This window comes from Nyctereutes procyonoides, unplaced genomic scaffold (genome assembly GCF_905146905.1).
Source record: "Nyctereutes procyonoides isolate TBG_1078 unplaced genomic scaffold, NYPRO_anot_genome, whole genome shotgun sequence".
NCBI classification, from domain to species: Eukaryota; Metazoa; Chordata; class Mammalia; order Carnivora; family Canidae; genus Nyctereutes; species Nyctereutes procyonoides.
The window spans coordinates 53,434,278-53,451,578 of record NW_026575146.1 but is presented as its reverse complement, the minus strand read 5'-3'; the positions used below and the strand labels follow the sequence as shown (position 1 = coordinate 53,451,578).

The window sequence follows — 17,301 nt, the reverse complement described above, 5'->3', positions numbered from 1 at the left end:
GCGTGTTGAGCAGGGCTGCAGAGCCCTCTGGTGGACTCTTGCTTGACCACATGCATTTCAGCAGCTCACGTTCTGATGGCCCCTGACACTGGCTCTGACTTCAAGCAAGTCCTCCTATGCGGGTGGGGTTATGATGGCTCCTTTTACAAGCAGGGGGTAGGGGTAGAAGAAGGGGGCCCACACCCTCAATCTGAAGGATAAAAAATATCTTCATTTCACCTCAGTGATGCGTAGGGCTGGTGGAAAGGCTGGTGCCAAGCAGATGCATAATAAACGTTGAGAAGGAATAAACCAGAGGATAAATTAATGAATGAAAGTATAGTTCTTACCCCCAGAGCTGCTGAAACGCATTTGAGGAATCATAGGTGTTGGATGACAGTGTGCAAAGAGTCCCAGAGTAAATAAAGCCTTGCCATGGGAGTTAAAAGTAGAAAAATGGAGCAATTTGAGAAGTCCTGTTTCTAGGGTCCATGGAAGATAGGCGTAAACAGTGTCGAAGACTACTGTTGGGTTTCTTGGGGCAAGAGCTCTGTGGGCAAAAGCTAAAGCAAATCCTAAGCATGTGTGGAGTGACTTCCTTATAAACACACACTGTGATGTCTCCCCAGATTTGTCAGCGGCCCCCAAGGCCAAGTCCATTATTTCTATGGCAGCATTAGAGAAAACAGTTTCTGGCTTAATATGGATCCCTAGCAGCCACCCTCTCCCTTCCATCCACAAACCTAACTAACCACGGTCTTTCTCCTACATTCTCTTTTGTGAAAGCAGTTACCTCTCTCATCTTCTCTATTCCCAGGGTGAATATATAGGAAATAACGATCCATTCCTGCGTGGAAGGCCAGCGCTCCATCTTCACTAACACAATATAGTTGAAGAGCATCAAGTATCCGATGTACGCCAGCTGTAAGGAAACACAACAGAGTGCTCTGGCTACGAGGACCCGGGAGCCCTGCCCTTGGGTAAAGCCACCGCACGGCAGGACGGAACGAGGTCAGCAGGCAGGACTAAGAATTCCCAACAAAATGAACCTCTGAGCTATTCAAAGACTTTTTTTTTTGGTAAAAAGACTGTAATATTGGAAATAACGTGATATGCTATCTTCCTTTTGACCCTTATGTGTATCTGTGGGTCCCAGTATTTTGTTTATACCTCTATGTCATGATGCATCATTTTGTTTTGCAGTTACCCAGTTTCTCGTGTCCCTCTGGCTAAAAAGGGAACCTCTTCTCTCAGGGTTCCTCTTGCTCATGCCTGAGCCTCAGGTTCTTGAACTAGGGCACACAGTGGATTTGTGCCTAATGAATGCCAGGTAGATTAAATGTCTGTAGGAAGGAAAGGAAGACACATACTGTACTTGTAAACTGGCCAAACCCACATGAAAATAGACTGGACTTTATCTCAAAGTTCCACTTGAATTCTTCCCCGAGTTAATGTCGTTGTCGTCATCATCATCATCATCATCTTCTTTTTTTTTTTCCCCTCCTATCTAATGTGCTTTGCGTGGCAGGACCCTGGGAGGGTTTTATCTGTTTTCTGTTGCACACCCCCCCTTCCCTGCCCAAGCTGGGATATTCCTTCCCAGTTTCTGCTGCTTTGAAAGAAAACAAGAGAAGATAAAGCAATTTATAGGAAGGAATGGGTCTGTGTGGCCAACTGTGGCTTGGAGTGGGGTGTGATCCTCATGAGGCTTGAGAGCCTGAGGTCGAATCTCAGCGGAACTGGCTGAAGTGCTGGGTGTCTGACGAAAACCTCAGGGCTTAGGTTTGGTGACTGTCACTGGATGATTCAGTTATGTCTAGGTGAGTGAGTGCAGGTGTAGGAGGACTGGTGAGGGTCTAGCAATGGGGGGCCTTGGAGCAAAAGTCCCCCTGGGGGAAATGGCAGAGAAGCTCAACCTAGAATAGGCAGTGCTTTAAGTTGACTAAAGCATTCCTGGCTTTGGGGGTGCCTGGGACTGTGAGTAGGGAATGAGAGTGAATTTACTCTGATCTGCACTCTTCGGAGCCCACATAGCAAAAAATAGGACACAGGGTGGGCCAAATGGTTGAGGCCTTGGAGGTACAGTGTGACTCTGGAGCCTGGAGGCAGCATAGCAGGTGGGCAGCTTAGCAGGTGGAGAACAGCTCAGCCTGGCTGGGAGACAGGGAGGGGAACTAGCAGCCCCTACAGAGCCAAAGAAATGTTGCATTCTCTGCTAATGGGGCCTCTCTAGCTCTCTCTTCTTTCCTTTCTTTCCTTTTTTAATCAAATGAATACATTAATTCTTAATAGGAGCCAAAGGTATTTTTAAAGACCCTATGACCTCAGTGCATTTAAAGACACAACCATATAATTTCTCATCTCTTGCAAGGTGAACATATGTCGGCATTCAGCAGAAGCATGGGGGCAGCTACAGAGAGGCTGAGGGGCCAGCGGGGCCCATTCTCCACCTGAGGGATGTGCTCTTGCACACCTACCTCTTCAGGGACTGTCATTTTTGTCCACACCTCAGGTCCCACTGCTCCCCTTTGGGATCATTAGCACACTGTGAAAACCTCACTTGGGAAGTCTGCTCTACCTGAAATCACATAGGATGCTGTTAAAATGTAACTTGGGGAATGCCTGGGTGGCTCAGTGTTTGAACATCTGCCTTTGGCTCAGGTTGTGATTCCGGGGTCCTGGGATAGAGTCCTGCATTGGGCTCCCTGCGGGGAGCCTGCTTCTCCCTCTGCTATGTCTCTCTCTCTCTCTCTCATGAATAAATAGATAAAATTAAAAAAAATAAAATGTAATTTGATTCCTGTGGTTCCTGTTCACCATTACACACTGGCATCTACTCTCTGCTCCCTGTGAGTATTTCTCAGGACACAGTGGACTTTAATGGCTAAACTCTAAAATATTTTCTCAGCCTCCTTGTGTCCTGAAATCCTTCTTTATGCTTGCTCTTTTTTGTTTATTGGATCATATTCCATTACTTCTAGAAGAAATGAATCTCCTTAACTGCCCTGGTTTTTTAATCATGTTACCCAAATCACTGCAAAACATTTCAAAGCATTATCTTCTCTTGTCACACGCAGGCCCGGTAACGCCCACACAATTCTTCCAGAACCTCGGCATTTTAGCATTTACCTCCTCCAACCTGCCCCTGTCCTCCGAATTCAGGTCTAGTGTATTTGTTTGATGCAAGGAACGCAGACACCTGGATCAGTGAAACTTGGATTTAAATCCTAGCTCAAGTACTTCCAAGCTGTATCATTTTGTAGAAATCACTTCACCTGCCTGGGCCTCCATCCTGTGACTTGGAGATGATGGCTACTGACCTTACAGAGGTTTGGGAAGGATTAGGGAACATGGGGGCAGAATATGTATCTATTTCCTGACAGAAGAGGCCCAATGAATGGTGGCTAAGATTACTATTTGCCTGTTTTCTCAAGAAATTTCCATTCCTCTTGTCTCCTCCTACCTCACTCTTTGCTTCCTTTTGATGCCATGAACAAGTCATACCTCTCCTTTTTACAATTGCCTCCTTATTGTTTATGCTTCTTCTCCATGATCAGCCTGTTCTTTAAATCCCAGTTATTCTATACTGCTTTTCTTTCCAGAATCAAGCTACAATATAACATTTTGGGACAACTCTCAAAATATGGACTTCCAAAAATACGGCTTTAAACATGTTTAAATGGCACATCAGAGGACTGGCTGCTGTCTGGGAGGCAACCTATCTTAGAACTCACCAACATCCGTGGGGTCTTGCTGCAGGTTACCTTAACATGACGTGCTTTAAGTTGTGTGTGCATGTAGACACAAACACATGTATTCTGTAGGCTTTAACAAGCTGTGTAGAATGTCAAAGCTCTGAGCAGAAACATAACCTTATGATTCTTACTTAAGTCACTGTAAATCCTATAAGGATTTGTATTTTATTGCTTAAATATTCTTCTTATACATTTTCTATTAAGCAGGATGCACTACTCCTAAACTATGCAATGTGAGCACCAAAGATTGCTGCAGGTTGTATGGATCCCTGGTGGGCCTTTCCTACTACTGCTGGAGAGTGGAGGGCACATGGCGTTTAAACAGTGGAAGGAGTCTGTCACTGCTGGAGAAGCCCAGAGCACATCCCTTGACCTCTGACCTGGTTCTTCTTTTATACCTTGAATTGGCCTCCTCTCCAGCTGGGCACTTGAAATGGCTTTCATCGCAAACCAGATCTGGGAGCCAGTTGGATCCCTGCCTCCTTTCTTCTTGGAACAGAAGAGGACCCAACCTGCTCTTCTGGAAACTTGCTAAGATACAGAAGTGAGGTTTTGTGAAAATGAGGTGTGTCCCATCTTTCAGAAACTTGGGAGCATCGAAGGGGATATTTTTTGAAATCAGAGTAGGAAATACTCTTAAAGAAAAGAACACAACCAAAGGCAAGTAGGACCTTTGATCTAAAGCTGAATTTTACTATTAAGCATCTCTGGAGATTTAAAAATTAAAAATCTCTCCTCATCTCCATGTACTTCCTCGAGGCCTGGGCTTTGTCAATACATAAATATGGATTTCTGAAAGTCCTTATGTGAACACAACCAAACACGACTGGGGCATCCAGTCTACAGTCAGCTGTGCACAAAGGAGCCAGACATACAGGCTCCCCTTCCCAGAGGCCACTTCACAGCCTGCCGGGTATGATACAAGGAAAGTGTGTGTGTCCCAAGCTTCCTGGACCACCAGACTCACTTGGGAAGCTTGTTGAACATAGAGCCTCTTCATCTCCTCCTTGGAGATTTGATTTAACGGGTCTGTGATGGGGACAGGATTTGCATTTCTAACAAAATTCTTTATCATCACAGAAACTTTGGAAAATATTGGGTTGACAACTCAGCCCTCTATCTGATGCAGTGGTTCTCAACCCTGGCTACTCATTACACAACTACCTGGGAGCTTTGAAATATCCTGATGCTTGGGCTGTGCCCCAGACCAATGATGTCAGAATCTCTGAGAATAGCACCCAGGTACCTTTAAAAAAAGAGATAAAGATATAGGTTAAATTGAACCCAGGTATTTTATTTTTATTTTTTTAAGTACTCCAATTGGTTTCAATGTGTAGCCAAAGCTGCAAACCACCGTTCAGGTCATTTGTGACTTAAAAGACTCCTTGGCTAACAAATTGCTGCAGCTGAATAAATGGGGACAAAGGGAATCAAGGAAGTAAAGTTAATACTGAACAAAGATCAAGGATAAAAAGGGATACTCTGGAAGGATATGAGAAATAAATCCTGTCCTTGTAAAGGTGATTGATAATTCTTGATACTATTGCTTCTACTGATTCCTTTATGCTCTAGATCAGGAATTAGCAATCTTCTTCTGTAAAGGACCAGAAAGTTAATTTTTAAGGCTTTACAGGCTGGACAGCCTTTATGGCAAGTTATTGACTCAGCAGTTGTAGCACAAAAGCAGCCAGATTATATGTAAACAAATGAAATTGGTTGTGTCCCAATAAAACTTTATTTATGGACACTGAAGCATGAATTGCATTTAATTTTCATGTGTTATAAAGTATTCTTCCTTTGATTTTATTTCAATTCTTTAAAAATGTAAAAACCACTCTTAGCTCACAGTCCGCAATAATAGGCCTTGTTTTGGGACTGGATTTGGCATATGGGGATGTAGTTTGCTAAGCCCCCTTTTAGGCTGGGAATATTGAGGTAGCTTGGTATAAGAGGAAAGACAGAAATATGTGTAAAATGCAGTAAAATTATTATCTTGATAAAACTTATTATTATTATTATTATTGAGTGGATGGATGAATAAAAAACACTATTGCTGTGCAATGTGACTAGGCTTGGAATAAAAACAGTTACATTTATATTATGCTTACACGTTCCAAGCACTGTTCTAAGTGTTTTACATATTTTAACACATTTAATCTTTACTAAATCCTACAAAGTAGGTGCTATTAATATCCCCATCTTAAGGAATCTGGGCACAGAGCACTGAAGTAACTCATTGGAGGTCACACAATAAAACTAAGACACATAGACAGGATTTCTGCTCAGCGCTCAGCCTGTCTTACCCCAAAGTGCATGCTTGTCACCACTAAGTTGTTTTCTGCAAGGTAAAAATAATATATATATATATATATCTGCATCAAATATATAAATCAAAATTATTTTTGTATGTCTTTTTTTCAGAGGAGTATTTTTCTTTTTTTAATATTCATAAATTTGAATTTTTACTTTGCTAAAAATAATCTAATATTTATATTTTGATTATGTCCTCTGCCGAGACCATAGTTTAAAGCAGTAGTTTTCAACTGGGGGCAACCTAAGCCCATAAAGGGATGCTTGGTGATGCCCGGAGACATTATGGTTGTCACACTTGAGGGCTGGAGAATGCTACTGGCATCTAGTGGACAGAGGCCAGGGCTGCTGCTAAACATGCTACAATGCACAGGACAGTCCTCTACGAAAAATTATTCGCTCAACATATGTCAATAGTGCTAAGGTTCAGAAAGCCTGATTGGAAGCCAGTGTTAATTGTTAGCATACGGGACCACACACACACACACACACACACACACACACACACACACACCTCATCTGGTCATCTGAGTCATCTTGGCCTCAGACTCAGATTTTCCTTTGCTGACTCAGGTGACTGGTGTGTAGCTGGTTGTGAGAAAGGCCAAAAATACAGACGCCTGTCCTTTGTCTGGCACAGTGCCACCATGGCTGGAGAGAACCAAGCTGACCTGAGCCCAAGCTCACTTTCAGCTTAAAATATCATGAAAAGTAGAAAACCAACAGTCAAGCCATTTCTATCATATCCAGAGGATATTTTGGGGACAATCTTTCATCTCGTGGGCAGAAAATACTTGCATGGTGTGCACTGAACCATCTCTGCTGTGATTGTAGGTTACTTTGAGCAGTTCTTGCTGCTTTGGTTGGCATGTTGTTTAATTGTGTCTGAGCAAGAAAGGTTGTTTGATGACACTACCAGGTTGGCAGTGGTTGCACACTTATGCTACCCACCTTTCCTGGTGTTGCTTTTAACACTCTGTTCAGCCCTTAGCCTTCACATGTCCCCCCAAACCCAGGATTGGCACCTAAAATGGGCAATTTGGATCCAGTGCTCATCTATCCAGAACACAGAAGTGTTTTATAAAATGACATCTATTTTCCTGCTAGACTAGACTCATACTCATCTCACCTCTATTTCTGTTAGTTCTCACTTTTACCATTTCCTTTATTTTCTGCAAGGAGGAGAAATGCAGAAACTGTGGAAGCTGCCTTGCAAACTTGACACATCTTACAAAACCACTGGGAAAAGCTTTCATTCCTGGCTGTTGGATCCTTATATTGTGACTCACAGAGGAAACCACATAGGTGCACGTGGACCTGGTATTGGCCCTCCGCAGTCCCCCATTAGGAAGAAGAAAAAGGAAGATGCTTACGGTATAGAACCAGAACTTCACAATGGGTGCATTGTAGAATTCATAGATTTTTCTGCCCAGGGGGATTAACCGGTGTCTGCTCTGAACTTCCTCTTCATCCTTCTTTCTGGAAGACTCCCCATTGTTTCGCCCCAACATTGCCTACAGTGGAAGAGAACCAGTACCATCACGGCAGAGCTCTGGAGACCAGGTAGTTCACTGGGCCCATTTCACAGATCAGGAGTGCATACTCATAGAACCTAAGAGTTTTGTCCAGGGTCCCCAGAGATTCAGAGGTTTTGCCTTCCCTAAGTGTGCATTTACATTATATATAGAATCAAAGGTTTTTGCCTGGGATGGAAGGCCTTTAGGGATAGCTCTTGACCATTCTCTTTTCTTCTACCCTGGGAGCTCTGGAAGCTATTGATGATGGAAGATACCCAGAGTTCTGGGAGGAAGAAAGAGCAGAGTCTTTGGAAGGCCAGGGATCTGTCTTTTCTTTCCACCCCTTTTTACCATATATGTAGTAAGCCAGGCAGATCTGGATTTGAATTCTCCCTCCACCCATGCTAAAAGGGCTCTTAACTATAAAATACATTGAACCAGTAATAACAAACTTAACCAAGGTTATGAGTATTCCAGAAAGCTAAGTTATCTGAAGTGCCTGGAACTTAGTTGAGTTAGAAACATCTCCTCAACCCTTAGGCATAAACTTTGGTTCCCTGATTTCAAACACCATGAAACCTGAACTACTGCTGGTATTAGTTTCATGGCAATTCCTAGACACAGTGCCTTCTGTGTGGGACAGTTCACTAGGTGGAACTAGGAGAAGTAGGACCTGACCTGGAGAGGCCTCATCTCCAAGCCATTGGAAGTTTCTTTATAAATAGAATTATTTCCTTCTCACTCATGGCAACAGCAGCTGCAAAAACAGTAATTTAACATCACAAAAAGGACAGAATTTGAGAAAAGGCAGATGCAAGCCGGTCTGGGCAGCAAGTGACAGGATGAATGTCCCAATGATGGCCGAAGATCTTGATGGTGAAGAGTTCCAGACTTGAGGTCACTCAGAAAGAGGACTGAGTCCTCTGTTGGATACTCAGAATTCATGGCACCTGGGGCAAATCTTTTAACCACTCTGAATCTTAGTTTCTTTATCTTTCAGTTGGAAGTAGTAATAGCACCCGTTACAAGATTGGTCTACAAATCAATAAGCATCTGCACTTAATAAGGACTCAATATATTCTAGCTAGTGTTTACAAAGAACTGAGACTTTCTTGGATACTCTTGACTGAAATGATCTAGTTGGGAATCTCTCACCAGAAAAAAGAAAAGTGTTATCAGAGGTTTATTACAGCATAATTTATTGGCTTTAGTTCTTTCTTTTTCTTTCCTTCTCTTCTCTCTTTTCTTTTCTTTTTTTTTTCCTTTTCTTTCATTTATTTGACAGAGAGAGAGGACAAGCAGGGGGAGCAGCAGGCAGAGGGGGAGGGAGAATCAGAGTCCCTGCTGAACAGGGAGTCTGACTTGACTCAGGGGCTTGATCCTAGGGCTCTATCCCAGGACCCTGAAATCATGACCTGAGACACAGGCAGATGTTTAACTGAGCCACCCAGGTGCCCCTCTTTATTTTTTAAAGTGGGTTCCATGCCCAGCATGGAGCCCCACATGGGGCCCAAATTCACAACTCTGAGAGCAAGACCTGAGCTGAGATCAAGACTTGGATGCTTAGGGGATCCCTGGGTGGCTCAGCGGTTTAGCGCCTGCTTTCAGCCCAGGGCGTGATCCTGGAGACTCAGGATTGAGTCCCACATTGGCCTCCCTGCATGGAGCCTGCTTCTCCCTCTGCCTGTGTCTCTGCCTCTCTCTCTCTCTCTCTGTCTCTCATGAATGAATAAATAAAATCTAAAAAAGAAAAAAAAAAGAGTTGGATGCTTAACTGACTGAGCCACCCAAAGGCACTAGTTTTAATTCTTTCAATATTATTCTAAGATAAGGTTAGTTCTACAATGTTTGGGAAATGAGATTTTTATTTTATTTTTATTTATTTATTTTTAAAGATTTTATTTATTTATTCACGACAGACACAGAGAGAAAGAGAGAGGCAGAGACACAGGCAGAGGGAGAAGCTGGCTCCATGCAGGGAGCCTGACGTGGGACTCGATCCTGGGTCTCCAGGGTCATACCCCGGGCTGAAGGTGGCACTAAACCACTGGGCCACCGGGGCTGCCCTATTTTTATTTTTTAAAATTTTATTTAAATTCAATTAAGTAATATATAGTATATTATTAGTTTCAGAGGTAGAGTTCAGTGCATCAGTTGCATATAACACCCACTGCTCATTACATCAAATGCCCTCCTTAATGCCTGTCATCCAGTTATCCCATCCCCCACCTACCTCCCCTCCAGCAACCAAGTTTGTTTCCTATACCAAGGAGTCTCTGACAGTTTGCCTCCTTCTCTGTTTTCACCTTATTTTTCCTTCCCTTTCCCTATAATCCTCTGTTTTTTTTTCTTAAATTTCACATGAGTGAAATCATATGATAATTGTCTTTCTCTGATTGATTTATTTCGCTTAGCATAATACCTTCTAGTTCCATCCATGTTGTTGCAAATGGTAAGGCTATTGATTTATTTATTTATGAGAAATGAGATTTTTATTAAATGTGAGAACAGGGCAAATATTTCTAACTGCTCTGAGACTAGGATTTGGGATAAGAAAAAGGACTGAGAGACGAGTTTAGAATTGAGAGCTCTAACTACAGAAATAATTTGTTTATCTTGAATTTGAGACTAGATAATTCTGGTTTCAAACTACCTTACTCAAGACATACATATATAAGTTTTAACTACTTTTGTGATAGCCTCAATTACCCACTTACTCAAATATATAACAATCACAAATGATGAACCTATAATTCATAAGATTTCTGGAGAAGGTAACAAGTAACTTCCGTTCCTTTAAGGACCGCCTGGCTAGAAAGTTAGCTTGACCTAATGAATAGGTAGGATCTCTTTTGATGGTTTATCCAAACCTTTATTTTGATCAGTGAGCTGGGTCAGTCTTCATGATGTATATAGCACATTAGACTTCTATAAATATTGACCACTGACCTCAAGAAACTCCAAAGTTCCATGATATTTATCCTGCTATAATTTATAATTTATGTAACATAATTATCCTGCTTCTGTTCTACTTTTTTATTTGCTCAATAATACAGTACCATTTGGAGCCATAATAGGATGTTAGTAAAGGCAGCTTGGGGAGTTTCAGGCATGTTGGAGAGTGACATCTTGGGGTAAACTCTAGGAACAGTGGCTTCCCCAAGAGTTGAAACAATGCCCTGGGTCTGTGGACAAGCTGGGACTTTAGTAAACACATCTGGCAGTGCAGGTAAAACAACAACAAAACCCCACAGCCTGTGTGGCCTTTATTATTCAGATACATTCCCAAATGATGCATTTTAAAAAAGCATTTTTTCATGGGTTTAAGTGAAGCATTTTTGAAATTTCATTATTTCCAGCCTAAACAGCTTCACTCATTGATTTTCTTGATTTCTCTTCCCAGAAGTCAGACACTTCCTTTGACTACATTCCTTTAGCGGAATGTAATAGGGTCAAACAGGCACAACTGTACAATATGGATTGGAGAATTTTTGCTGGCTGGATTACCGATGTCAAGTCTGGGAAAGATCTACTAACGGCTACCGAGATGAAACTGAGACTCATGTTTGTGTGTAATTTTGGAAAGGCCAAAGGAAAATGTCCCAGTGCAAGAAAGGATATCCTGGTTCCAATATCTTTCCTGTGAAAGGAGTGGAGGTGTCAACAGGTTGGCTTCTCCAGTCTTCTCCACGGTGAGTGAAGACCAGTGATCCAGCAGTGACAGCACTGTCATTAGGGTCAAGGAAGCTCCACCTTACAGATATTTGCTGCCCAGCCCTGACTCTACCAGCCTACAAGTCTCTTCTTCCCTTCCTAGCTGTTTCTGCCCATGAGGAAGAAGCCCAGGCAGTATTGCTAAGTGTGCTTTTACTTGGGTTCTCAGGAAACAGCAGCAGGGCCGATTCTCTGGGAAGCAGACTTTGCCCTCAGCTGAGAGATGCATCCTTTATTGTGGATTCTTGAAGGATCAGGTCCTCAAAGCTCTACATGGAACAGGATAAAGGAGCTGCTTCCTTTGTTGCTTGAGACCTAACCAGAAAGAATGCTGACTCGGCTTCTAGCTGCCTTCATAGGATCCTTCCCTGAGCCTTGAAGGCCATGTCATACTTGACTTAGGAGGCCCATGCATTATTTTTGGATTCTTTCTGCTATGTCATAGACCAAACCAACTGAATACCTACATTTGAGACCAAGAAGAAATTCTACACATCCCTGAGCCTATCAGCCTATAAGCATGGCCAATGGGATCTCAATGCCTGGGTTCTTATCCTGGCTTGCAACTAGTTAGCTGGGTAACCTTGGGCAATTTAACTTCTCTGAGTCTCAGCTTCCTCATCTATAAAATGGGATAATAATAGTACCTGCCACATGGGATTGTTGTGAGGATTCCAAGAGTTAAGTGCACATAAAACAGTTAGTACAGTTACCATAACATTTGCAAACATTTATCAAGGCTTACTGTATACCAGCCCTGGCCTAGAGAATTTACAGGTACACTTCTTAAACTGCAAAACTACTAGTGAGTTAGATAATGTTCTTATTCCCATGTTAGAGGTTAAGCAATGGTGCCCAAGGTCCCACAGGGAGTAGGTGTTGGGGCAGGATTCTGGCTCCAGAATGTAGCCTCTTTACCCTTCTACTAAGGTATTTGATAATGCTCACATTCAATAAATACTATAAGTACTACTACTATTAATATCTCTGTTAATGATTAAAATATCATTCCCTATCCTTGAAGGATTTAGAGGCCAAGATTATGGTCGGATCCTTAAGGAAGATAGTCAACTTATTCTATCCCAGAGGCAAGCACTCTGGGACTCATCCACTGGTTTTTATAACAATCCTGAAATGGAAAACAAACATTGGCTTTTATCTCTAGGAGTCAAAAACTGTGAGTGATTAATCAATCCAAAGAGCTGTCAGCTGCATACGCCCTGCTGTACTTGGGGTTGGGATTGTTTCCTTAGGAAGGAAATATTGTTGATCTGGAGGAAAAACAATTCACAGCGTGGTCCCACTAGGATAATAAGGCAAAGGGCCTTTTGTCACCCAAGCAAAACCTGTTTTTGTTTTCTCTCCTTACAGGTTTTTTTTTTTTTTTGGGTGGGGGGGGGGTCATCACAGTCTTTGTTCAGGGTGGTGGGGAGGCTGGGCATATTAAGGAAGTCCTACAGAGTTGTTACTTGATGTCTCCAAAACTCTGAAGCCCTGTTTGTGCCTTTAACAGCATGTGATATTTTTAGACTTTGGATACAATCCAGTGGCAGTCACGCTGTCCAGGCGGGGGTTGTGGGAAGCTGTCCCATGCCCAGCTGCCCCCTTCCCCCTACAGAACAAAGCATCCACATTCTATAATTACACCAGGAAGAGCTAATAAAAGCCTTCCATACAAACCTCAAAATTCAATTAGTCCTGCATTTGTGAGCCTGACCCTGAAGACAGACAAAGGCGCAGCATCTGATCACCAGCACAGTTCCAGCCCGGGAAGCTGGCTGTATCCACCCTGTAGATTGCTTTGCCTTCCTCATGTGCTCAGGCGGCCACATCACCTGCTTGTTTATAAAGCGTTGCCTGCTTGGAAGATGGAGGGTGTCTTGCTTTTGAATTTCACCAGGTTGTCCTGTGTCACTGACTCTGGCTGAAGGGTTTTGCACAGAAACAGTCCCTGGAGTTATGTCATGTGTGCCTAGAGAAGGCTCTTTTAGAATACCTGGGTCTCAATATTTACACTACAGCATCTGGTGGTGGGCAGTGACCTCAAGCATGACCAAGGCTTAATACATATCAATAGGACAAGTGGATTAGGTCAGCGTCCCCTGACCCTGACCGTGTAGCTTTCCTTACTGTCAATTCCATGTCCTCTTCATCTTTTTCCTTCGTGGGCTTCTCTGGCTCTTCTGGCTCCTTCTCTTGAAGGTGGATTTCCTGGGCCTGAGACATATAGGGCATGTCGTCTTTGTTCTTGAACTCCAAGCTGAGAATTGAAGGAGGAAGTAGAATTCCCAGAATTACCTAAAGTAATAATAATGATAATAATAATAATCACATTTAAAGGATTAAGATCAGGGCAGTTTTGTTTTTTTTTTTTTTTTAAGAATCAGAGGGCCTAGGGTGGTGTGCAATGTATGTGTCCTAACTGAGGACCTGCATATGCTAATGCTCAGAGTGTCACTCTTGCCTATCTGAGAACCTTCACGCACAGCAGTAGTTCCCCCTGAACTTGGAGAAACAGAGCATTTCTTGCCCAAATTCATCTTACCCAGTTAACACCCATTTTGCATGGGGGAAACTGAAGAAAATGATAGACCCTGCCCTAGGCAAAAGCGGGAAAGGATTCAGATTCTCCTTTAGCCATCAGCACTTGGCTTTGTGAAATCGATTCATATGTATGTCCACTGGCATTTATTTGCTAACATGTCAAGTGGAGTTGGTTATGTATCATCTGGTTATCTCTGTAAAGAATGCTGTCCTCAGTTGACCTTGACGAAGTCCATGTGGGAAAGCGTGTTTTCGCTTCAGAGTACTCCCCTGGCATTTGCTACTATACCACAGATACACCCCCCCCCAGTGGGCGCTGTATTCACCATGAGAAGCCCCCTACACAAACACTCTGGGACGTTCAGCACTGTGTTCTTCTCATGTATAAACGACATGCTTCTGCCTCCATGTGATGATAATAAAGACAAGGACCCTTCTCATGAGAGGACGATCTCAGCTGCACTTGAATGATAATCTGGGCATGCGACTCGTGCCCCCCAGATCCTCTCCTGCCTCTTTCCCCAATCCTTCAATTGGTTCTGCTGTTCAAGGCCTCTGAATGTGAGCCTCCTTGAAGAAACCACACCGAGGTGAGGGGCCCAGAGAGATCCTGAACAGCAAGTGAAAAGGGTCCTGAAGTAATGAGGCGGGGACAGTCTGGGCCTGAACACCCACAGGATCTCTGGAGCAGCCGAGGAAGAAGGGAGGGTGGTGACCCTGAAGTCAGGGTGCCTGGCAGGCCCGGGAAGGCTCAGATGGCCTGTTGGCAGCCTTCAGGGAACGTGACACCGTGTCCTCTGAGCCGACAGCTGGGTTTGGCGGGCACTAGCCGTGTGGCTTGAGAGTCCCCAAGCGCCGCTTCACGGAGCCCTCCTATGACTTTGGGCCAAGAGCGGCCAAGAGCCCATGGGAAGGGTGGCGTGGGGGAGGGCTGTGGTGCCAGCAGGGTGGCCTCAGCACATTGCTCTGGTCTGGTGGCCCTTCTGCTTTGGGCTGGCCACAGAGTTACCTAGGCCAGGTAGTTCCAGGGAAACATGAGCCCGGCTTCAGATGTAGCAGCTGCAAACTCTAGCCAGAGAAACCATCTAAAAACGCTCCCTCAATCTTTCCCTCCCATTTTTTTTCTTTCTTTTGACTTCTTTCAGTTTAATGTCTTCCTTGTAAAATACTCCAGAAAACATAAGGAAGCAAAGCCACATGTCATCCTGTGTCCTGGACTTTTTTTTAACCCGGGTAAGAGGTAACCGAGGTAACTGCTACACACAATTTACTGTGTATCCTTCCTGGTTACTTAAAAAAATTGTATACAGATATAACTATGCATGGGCATGCTTTAAACAAAAACCCTCACAAATGGACTCAGGCTCTACAGAACTGGACTGCAGCTTGTTTTCCTTCACTTGGGAATAGAACAGGATGATCTAGAAACATCTTCACAAGCAAATCTGTCTCCTTTTAATGTCAGTTTAAAACATTTCTCAAGCATAGCTGGTGAGAGCCAATGTCTCAATGACAAGGTTCAAGGAGGGCCAAGCCATTCAGGTTTGCATGGCAGTGACAGGTTGTCTGGTGCGGGGAGGAGTTCCTGACACAGTCTGGCTTGTGCTAGAGTAAATTGTACCTCCTCATAGTATCTCTGTGTGACCATCACCTTTGGATCTTCTGCAAAATACTAATGTCCAGGCATGCTATCTCTAGAGGTTCTGACTTAGCAGATTTTAGAGACTAGTAGACTCTAGTCTCTATATGAAAAAAAAAAAACCACACACCCCACTATATAGAAGATTCTCCACCCTCTAGAGACAAGAGAATGCCCAGTCCCACTGCAGACTTGATTTGGAAAGCTCCAAACCGACCCTCTGGTCCTCAGAGCCAACAGGGCCTTCTGAGGGCGCTGACCTTGAGGCCTGAGTTCTTGCGCATCCGGAGCCGACCCATCCACATATCCGTGAGCAACATCTGGCTACATGTGTGTGCGATGAAGTCGCGGTGCTTGGCAGCCACAGCAAGCTGCAGACATGTAGCGTTGCTCCAGTTCTTCAGTTCATATGTCAGCAGTTTCATGGCCAGTTGCTCATCCTGCTTGTAGGACTGGTCAAGGAGCTCCACAGCCAGCTGGCCAAAGTCCCTGGAAGACAGAAAGCAAGGAGTTGTCTTTTGGCCATCTTGGAGACTTAGATGATGAAAGTGGGGCCCATTGGCCAAGCCACAAGAGGTGGTTACAGTGTGGTCTTGTTTCTTACACGGTCTAGTCTGTCCATTCCTTCAGTTAGCCAACATCTACTGAGCATCTACTGTGTGTTTGGTACTGTGTTTGGAACTGGGGGTGTAAATTAAATAGGACATGGTCCTGGAACTCAAGGACTCCAGTTTAAGGCTATGGATGGGCGAGGCAGACCAAAACATCAATGATTAGAATGCTGCAGGTCTTCTGTGACAGACCTCCTTTCAGATCTGAGCCTTTTCAACCACAAATATGTGATCTTGGACAAGTTAATTAAACTCTCCCAATCTCATTTTCTTCAGCTTTAAAATATGCATAATAAGATGACCTACCTCTTAAGGCATCAAGAGGATGAAATAAACTCTATGTAGCTTTGTGTACCTCTGTATCTAGCACTGTATGCCACAAATGTTAATTATTCATGTCCACCTTTTGTGTGTACCATTGAGGTGACACTGTCAAGGCTTAAAGGTGTAGGTAGCTTGGACCTTCTAGTATTTGGGGCCCGCCTTCTCTTCTCTTCCCCTGACCACCCCATTTGCTGGGCTGGCCAACCTGGAATTGTGGTTCAGCTCCTGGGAGATGTCATCGACCATGTCATTCTCAGAAGCCTCGTGAGCCATGGCTTTGCAGAGCTTACAGGCCACCAGGGCCTTGGCCATGGCCTCCTCGCCATGCTGCCAGAAGAACAGGGCCATCTTCTGTCTCTTCATCAGGACGGCCCACACCATCAGCTCATGGAAAGGGAAAGGGAAGTGGTTGATCTCAGGGTCATCCAAGTCAATGTCCACCTCTTCTTCTCGCTTCTTGGTGGTCTTTCTTCCTCGCCTCAAGGGGACATCATCCTGTAATTTTAGGGAAAAAACATAGAGGTGGAGTTAGAAGCAAATCAAATAAATGTATTAAATAGTTATTTGTTGTATGTCTACTATAGATCCTGGTCTGGGATTGGCACAGAAATGAACTAGCCTATTCCAGCTCTGATTCCAAAAGCACTCACGCCTAACTTTAAAACAAGTTATAATAAGTGCATAAGCACAGCCCTATGGGAACATGCCAGTGCTATATACTTAAATTTTTAAACAGTATTTTTTAATGGACGATTCGCTTTTGTTCCTCCCTCCTTCCCTCCTTCCCACTCTTTCTTTCTTCTTTTTTTTCTTTCTTTCTTTCTTTCTTTCTTTCTTTCTTTCTTTCTTTCACTTTGGTCCTTTTTTTTTTTCTATAGGTAAGGCTATTTGTGCCCCATGATGGACAG

At 43.7% G+C, this 17,301-nt stretch overlaps 1 protein-coding gene across 2 annotated transcripts in view; it reads right to left on the bottom strand.

The window, feature by feature from the left end:
* Window positions 1-17,301, bottom strand: part of TRPM3 (transient receptor potential cation channel subfamily M member 3) — a 501,163-nt gene that overhangs the window by 64,539 nt on the left and 419,323 nt on the right. For both annotated transcript variants that reach the window (XM_055310391.1, XM_055310392.1), the window contains 5 exons: window positions 16,599-16,888; window positions 15,719-15,947; window positions 13,406-13,573; window positions 7,418-7,558; window positions 773-901 (listed from right to left, as the gene is read on the bottom strand). In XM_055310391.1, the coding sequence (XP_055166366.1) occupies window positions 773-901; window positions 7,418-7,558; window positions 13,406-13,573; window positions 15,719-15,947; window positions 16,599-16,888 (957 nt within the window). The remainder of the gene's footprint in view (window positions 1-772; window positions 902-7,417; window positions 7,559-13,405; window positions 13,574-15,718; window positions 15,948-16,598; window positions 16,889-17,301) is intronic.